Source organism: Trichechus manatus, unplaced genomic scaffold, assembly GCF_000243295.1.
Source record: "Trichechus manatus latirostris isolate Lorelei unplaced genomic scaffold, TriManLat1.0 scaffold00165, whole genome shotgun sequence".
NCBI classification, from domain to species: domain Eukaryota; kingdom Metazoa; phylum Chordata; class Mammalia; order Sirenia; family Trichechidae; genus Trichechus; species Trichechus manatus.
The window spans coordinates 482,816-490,305 of NW_004444101.1; the positions used below are offsets into that span (position 1 = coordinate 482,816).

The window sequence follows — 7,490 nt, forward strand, 5'->3', positions numbered from 1 at the left end:
GCATTTGTTTTTGCCAAGCCATTACTGCCCTGGACTTTGACGCCAGCAGGCTTCCGGGAAGGAGAGAGACAGAGTGAACACAGAGAACAGCCACAGATGGGGGACCACAGTCCAGCTTGCGCCCCTCACCCCCCAGCCTCGTCAAACCCTATCTGCCGCGCTGGTATTTCTGGCTCCCCAAAGCCACCACTAACAGGCCCTTCCCTCCGGCATGGTAGTCTCTTGATTTCAACCACCCTCTTTCTGTGCTGGGGGACACCATGCCATTAGACCAACAGTTCACAGCAGATTCTTCTGGATCTAGTTGGATTATATTTATATGGCATACAGGCAATTCTCCCTTCCTCAGGCCTTGTTCACCTTGACCCTCCAATTGGCCCTTTTATTTCTCTCTGCAAAATGTCAACGGCCCCTAGTGACCGCAGACGGCACAGAGGTTCCTGGGACGGGCTGCCCCTCCCCCGCAAAGGAACGCCCGCCCCTTCCTGACCCGGCCCCTCCCCCTGGGTCACAGACTGTGACGGAGCCTCATTGCCTGTCTCCGGGAATTCACTGTCTGTCTCTCCTCTGTTCCACCTCTCTGGGGCTCCTGGCCCCTCCCCAGCCCCTTAGCATCATGGCCCCTCATATTTGCCAGGGAGCTGGCTGCCTTCATTATTTTTATGCCAACACAGTTTAAAAATCTCTGCTGCCTCCTTGCTGTCTGCGGAGACGCGGCTACCACATTACTTTGACACGCTGATGTCATTAGTGGCCATACGCACGCTCTTCAGCTAATGAGGCGGCAGAAAGAAAATTAAGGGGAAAACACATAGGCACACTGCTTTCTATGTAGATGGAGAAATGAAACAAGGGCGAGAGAAGCAAGCCGATCTTGATGGGTCGTCCCCCGGCGCCGGCGGGGCAGGGCACGCGCACGGCTCCGAACGCAGGAAACGGGCCGGCCTTTGACTACCGCTACCCCAGTGTTCGCCCCTAAAGGCCTGCGACGTTGGGATACATACATCCTGAGAAGCCACCTTACCGAATTCGGTAATCAGGGCGGGAAAACTTGAGGTCCACATTCTCAGCATGGCCTGAGTCTAGTGAGTGAGGCAAGACAGAGATTTCCAGAAGCTTCTGGAATCCGTCACCCTCTTCATCAGCCTCTGTCCTGCCCTGTTCAAGCAACCCCCGTCACGCACGTGGATTTCCACACCAGTGAGGTTTTCTGCCGTTCCCCCACCCCGGGGTGTTCTCTACACTGGAGCAGAGAAATCAGTTCAAAACACTGACCCGATTATGTCACCTCTCTTGCTTAAAACGCTTTAGCAGATTCCCACTGTCATTAGAGGAGTCCCTGGGGGTGCCAACGGTTAACACGCACGGCTGCTAACTGAAAGGCTGGAGGTTCGAGTCCACCCAGAGGCGCCTCAGAAGAAAAGCCTGGCGATCTACTTCTGAAAAATCAGCCACTGAAAACCCTGTGGGGCACAGTTCTGCTCCGACACACGGAGGGGTTGCCAGGAGACCACGCTGACGCCACGGCAACTAGAGGTGGCATGGCAGCATCGTCCTTAGGACAAGGCTCTGCCTACCTGGCCAGCCTCACCTGGTTCCCCCTTGAGATCTCCTCTGGGGCCCCTGGGCCATCGCTCAGCAGTCTTTCAGAGGGTGTGCATGCATGCAGCAGCCCGCCTCCCTTCTGCCCCAGGACATTCGCCCCTGCAGTTCCTGCTGCCTGGAAGGCGTTTTCCTCCACTCTTCACATAGCTTCACATAGCTAAGTCCTCCGCCTTCAGATCCAGGCTTGCCCATCACATGCTCAGGGGTCTCTGACCCAGACTGTGGGCCTTGGCGTTGCAGCCTTCCCCAAAGTAAAGCAGTCACTACATGGTGGTGTCTCAGTCATCTAGTGCTGCTGTAACAGAAATACCACAAGTAGATGGCTTTAACAAACAGAAATTTATTCTCTCACAGTCTGTAGGCTAGAAGTCCAAATTCAGGGCGTCAGCTCCAGGGGAAGGTTTTCTCTCTGTCAGCTCTGGAGGACGGCCCTTGTCATCAATCTTCCCCTGGACTAGGAGCTTCTCTGCGCAGGAACCTTGGGTCCAAAGGATGCACTCTGCTCCCGGTGTTGCTTTCTTGGTAGGATGAGGTCCCCATGTCACTTCTCTCTTTTATATCTCAAAAGAGATTGGTTTAAGACACAACCTAATCTTGTAGATTGAGTCCTACCTCATCAACATAACTGCTGCTAAACCCATCTCATTAACATCATGGAGATAGGATTTACAACACATAAGAAAATCACATCAGATGACAAAATGGTGGACAGTCACACAATACTGGGAATCATGGACTAGCGAAGCTAACAAACATTTTGGAGGACACAATTCAATCCATGACAGGTGGTGTGTGTGGCTGCCTGCCCACAATCCCAGCAGCTCCAAGAGGGCAGGAAGTATGTACGCTCCTGTTCATCATTGTAGCTCTAACACTGAGCACAGCAGTTCCCAGGAAATGTTTGTTGAATGAATAAGTGTTTGCGGGATGCCTTTGGGATACCCTGCTGATGCAGATGCAGTTTGGGGGAAATCTTTCCCTGCTGGTGGCGTCCCTGCAGTCCCCGACTCGTGGGCAAGCCTGAGTTTGATAATATATATTATTCCCACTGGTTTGCTGGTGACTTCTGCTCTGTAGACGGTATCTTAGTTACTTACTGCTGCTGTAACAGGAATACCACAAGGGGGTGGCTTTAACAGACAGAAATTTATTTTCTCACAGTTTAGGAGGCTAGAAGTCTGCATTCAGGGCGCCAGCTCTAGGGGAGGCTTTCTGTCTCTGTTGGCTCTTTTCAGCTTCTGTTCCTGGGTTCCTTGGCGTGTGTGTGTGTGTGTGTATGTCCTGTATCTTCCCCTTTATTTGTGCTTCTTTCTCTGTGCTAATCGGGTCTTTTCACATCTCAAAAGTGATGGGCTTAAGACACACCCTGCACTAATACGGCCTCTTAACATAACAAAGAAAACCCACTCCCAAATGGGTTTACATCCACAAGTACACCGAAAAAAAAAACAAAACAAAAACAAAACCTATTGTCATCCAGTTGATTCTGACTCACAGCGATCCTACAGGACAGAGTAGAACTGCCCCATAGGGTTTCCAAGGAGTGGTTGGGGGATTCGTACTGCTGACTTTTTGGGTAGCAGCTGGAGCTCTTAACTGCTGTGCCACCAGGGATCCTGCACATGTGTAGAGGTTAGGATTTACAGTGTATATTTTGGGGGCACACAATTCAATCCATAGCAGATAATAATGGAAGTTCTTTGGGAAATAGCACAAAATGGGGGATGGGGTTGGAGGGAGGACAATGGACCAGCCACACGTGCTGACTGCAAACCAAAGTGCTTAAGGAAGGGGGTCGGCGATAACAAGGGGCAAATGCAGCTGGCATGAGCCACAGAGGGTGCCATGGGGAGGCACGGAAGGGTAGCGGGTTGGATGTGAAGATGTGGGGTCCAGTCTTGGTTCTGCTACTTTCCAGCCCTGTGACTTTGGGTAAGTCATGCCCCATCTGAGGGCAGCTGGACTTAATGCCCTCCAACACCCCTGGAAGATTCTAACTGTGGTGTTGGCAAAGAATATTGACTATACCATGGACTGCCAGAAGAACACACAGATCAGTTTTAGAAGAAATACAACCAGAATGCTCCTTAGAAGCCAGGATGGTGACCTTCAGCTCACTTACTTTGGACACGTCCTCAGGAGGGACCAATCGCTAGAAAAGGACATCGTGTTTGGTAAAGTGGAGGGTCAGCGAACACGGGGGATCCCTCCATGAGGTGGATTGACACAACAGCCACCACACTGGACTCAAATACAGCCATTGGGAACATGGTGCCGGAGAGGGCACCATTTGGGTGTCATGGGTAAGGTCGCCATGAGCTGGAGCCACTGGACGGCTGTTGACAACACCCCTAGGAGCTGCAACATTCTGGTCTGGAGGAGACCCAGAAATGCCGTCTTCAGAGAGCTGGGACCAGAAAAGCAGCGCTTCCCTGTAAAAAGGTAAGACGGGGCTTCATGAGCGTCTCAGGAATTTGTCCTCCAGGTGAGAGGTGGAAGAGGGAGAAACGGGGCTCACCTGAGCAAACCCCTTTATTCCAGATCTATCGTCTAACCCACAATTTGTGGCAGCTGCAAGACGGGTTTGGGTCCACGTTGTGTGGGTAAGGGGCGGTGACTCTCACCCTCCTGCCTGCTCTCCTCCAGGCCTGGGCCCACGCTGTCCCACGCCTTCCGGAATTCACACCTAGCCGCAGCCTGACCCCGCACCTGCCCTGGCCTGCATCTCTGCCTCGTGGTCCTAACTAGCGGTCAGCCAGGCACAAAGGCCTGGCACTGTCAACATGCTCGCTTCTGGAGCCGTGACTCCGCTTTGATGTGTGCCGGTGGAACACTGCGCGCCGCTCCGACCGGCACTTGGCATCCGCCAGCCGCCGTGATCCTGCCTTTGTCTGGGGATGGGGGACTGTGATTTATGTCATGAGCTCGCTGTGAAACCTTTCGCCTCAGTAATTCTGAGCTCCGTGGGTGTCTCTTTACATCTATTTAAAGTGTGGCTGTTGCCCACGGACAGCATGCTCGGTGACATTCCCTTGTGTCTCTGTGTACGCCTTGCCATGGGGCTGGAGTCCTGCCACTGAACATCTTTGTGGCGGTCTGGGCGTGTTTGCTGCTGGCTCCACGGGGCTGCTGAGCAAAGCGGTCTGTGCCTTTGATCTCGAGCACGGTGATTAGATCGTTCCCAGTGGAACACTGGTACGGAGCACACGGGGCTGAGTGGCGGAAGGCACCTCCCACCTCCCATGCGGTGCTCATGTCGTCCTGGGGCAAGGCCAGCGACTCACGGACACTTGTACCTTTGCTTGGGGGATTCTCAGCATGGTGACGGCATTCCCATCCACAACCTGCTCCTGGCCAGGAGGGCAGGGACACTGGTGGCTGTGGATCTCCTCCAAACTCGTTTGCGGGGGCAGCCCCCTTGAGTAAAGAGGATGAAGTTCCATTTCCAAAGATCTAATGGCAGGCTATACACCCGGGAGTTGCTGGCATCTCTTTCGTTCATTCAACAAACATTAGCTGAAGGTTCGCACGTGCTGGGCAGATGCAACGTACAGGGGAGGGTGTAGGGGAGGCAATGGTGGTCGTGCTTTCTGTGAAAGCCTCAAGGTACTCAGAGTCCCCACGGGAACTCCTATTCCTTCCCCAACACCAGGAACTGATAGGTGATTTGCTGTCCCCTCCCAAAGCCAAGCACTTCTCATGGCCTCTTGGTTCCCAGGACCATAAAACCAACCAGGTGCTGTTGAGTTGACCCTGACTCATGGCGACCCCATGTGTGTCAGGGTAGAACTGTGCTCCATAGGGTTTTCAATGGCTGATTTTTGGAAGCAGATCGCCAGGCCTTTCTTCTGAGGTGCCTCTGGGTGGACCAGAACCTCCAACCAGTTGGTTAGCAGCTGAGCACATTAACCATTTGCACTGCCCAGGGCCTCTCATGACAGCACACTGGCCCCAACCCCAAACCCACCCCAACCTGAACAGAAGAATGAGCAGACCCACTGACCGGACCCCGTTTCTGTGTGGCTGACACAGTATTGGGGATCCCAGAAGAGGGCGGCTGAAGACCCGAGGGGAGGTTCTGAGCCTCTTCCTGCATTGCTAAGTCAAGGTAGGAGCATCCCTACAGAACTGGAGACAAAGTTGAGGGGCTAGAGCCCTGTCCCCACGGATAACAACTATGGGGCCACACTTAGGACTCTGAAATGTGGACAGCAAAGAGCACTCAAAGGAACAAGATTTCAAGGCTAATTAACGATTATTTCTAGTCACTGCTGAAGTATATTGACTCTTTTCTCTTAAAGAATCTGCCCCAGATGTTCCCACTTGTGATCCACCGTGTAAAAAGTCTGCTTTTCTTTCCACTCTTTACGCAAGTTCATATCACAAGGGCTGGAGTGTGCACCTTGACTTAATGCAAACATGGCATGGACTGGAGGTCAATGAACTAAGCCTGCTAGTAATGGGAAACATTAAAATACACATTATGTATGTAAAGTGTTGGTGTTGTAGAATATAAAAATGCTAGCATTTCTTTCTTTTCCGGAGTCCAAACCAAAACCCTTTGCCATAGAGTTGACTTCAGCTCATTGAAATCACTGCATTAGTAGAGTGTCATGAGAGAATCCCTTAGCTATGTAAGATTTAGAGCCGAGAAACTGCCATCACGTTTGCCAACTTGGGAAGAGTCGGCTGGGTGGACTTTCCACTGTTCAGCTCACGTTTACTGTGTGTGCATTGTTAATGCAAAGTTGGCATTTGAGAGAAATGTGTGAATTTCACTATTTGAGACCTTCTAGAATGTTGTTCTCTTTGGAAAACAGCTTTTTCAGTTATTCGTTCAACACTTATCAGACCAAAATACGCCTCTTGCATATGATTGGTGAGTCTTAGGTAGCGGGGATAATTTTTGAATTAAACACACCCAAAATGTACATCTAGTGGAGTGACTTCCCTTCAAAGGAGTCTTTGGGGAGGACAATCTTATTCCGACCAATATTTAGGCACTTTTCCATTGGCGAGGGAAAAAACCCCCAAAACTTAAGTCCTTTGGGTATTTTCTTTGGGGAGAAATCTCTAATCTTCATCTTTATTATTTTGGGGTAGATCTGATATATGGGAAAAGTGACCGTGGTACAGTAAGTCTGCAAGGCCGAGCCAGTGAAACGGGCTTGGGGTGAGGTCGCAACACACCCGTGGCCGTGGACAAGGAGTCCCCCTGGCTGGATCCCAGGTGGAGTGCGAACACCATCTCCACGTACCTGGCATATCTCACCGGAGTGCGGTGAGGACAGAACGTGAGAAATGTGTAAAGGTAGAAAGTGCTATCATTCATAAGGCGGAGGATCTCACTGAGCAGTTTTGTTCTATGGCAAATGCAAGATAAGACCAGAAACTGATCTTATTGTTCTGGAAATTACACCGAAAGATGAACTGCCAAAATACTTCGAGCCACGACAGTAGCGTCCCCAGGCAACCACTTTGAAAGGATAATTTCTGGTATGCTTGGTGACACCCAAACTCATGGTTTTACAGTGATTCTAGGCCCTTGCTCTTTACAGCGCGGTTCCTGGACCAACAGCCTCACCCAGGATCTTGTTAGAAATGCAGAATCTCTGGCCCTACACCACTCCCACAGAATACGAATCCGCATTTAAACAAGATCCCCAGGGGTTCCCGGCCCGTTCAAGTCTGAGAAGCGCTGCATGCAGCCCAGAGCACGTGCGGGGCCTCTGCGTTGCAGTCTGCGTCCTGCGCATGCAAGCCGCAGCGGCGCCCTTACCTTGGGCAAGGCGTCGGGCCACACGCTGGGGGAGCCTTGGTTGAGCAGCGCCTGCACCGTCCGCTGCGGCAGCGCGGGCTCGGGCGCGCACGCGGCGGCCTGCAGC

The 7,490-nt window shown here is 52.0% G+C and overlaps 1 protein-coding gene across 1 annotated transcript in view; it reads right to left on the bottom strand.

Annotated features, from left to right (window-relative positions):
• The window catches only part of ASB18 (ankyrin repeat and SOCS box containing 18), a 44,224-nt gene that overhangs the window by 13,638 nt on the left and 23,096 nt on the right, over nt 1-7,490 (bottom strand). The window contains exon 6 of the mRNA XM_012558407.1: nt 7,385-7,483. Coding sequence (XP_012413861.1) covers nt 7,385-7,483 — 99 coding nt within the window. The remainder of the gene's footprint in view (nt 1-7,384; nt 7,484-7,490) is intronic.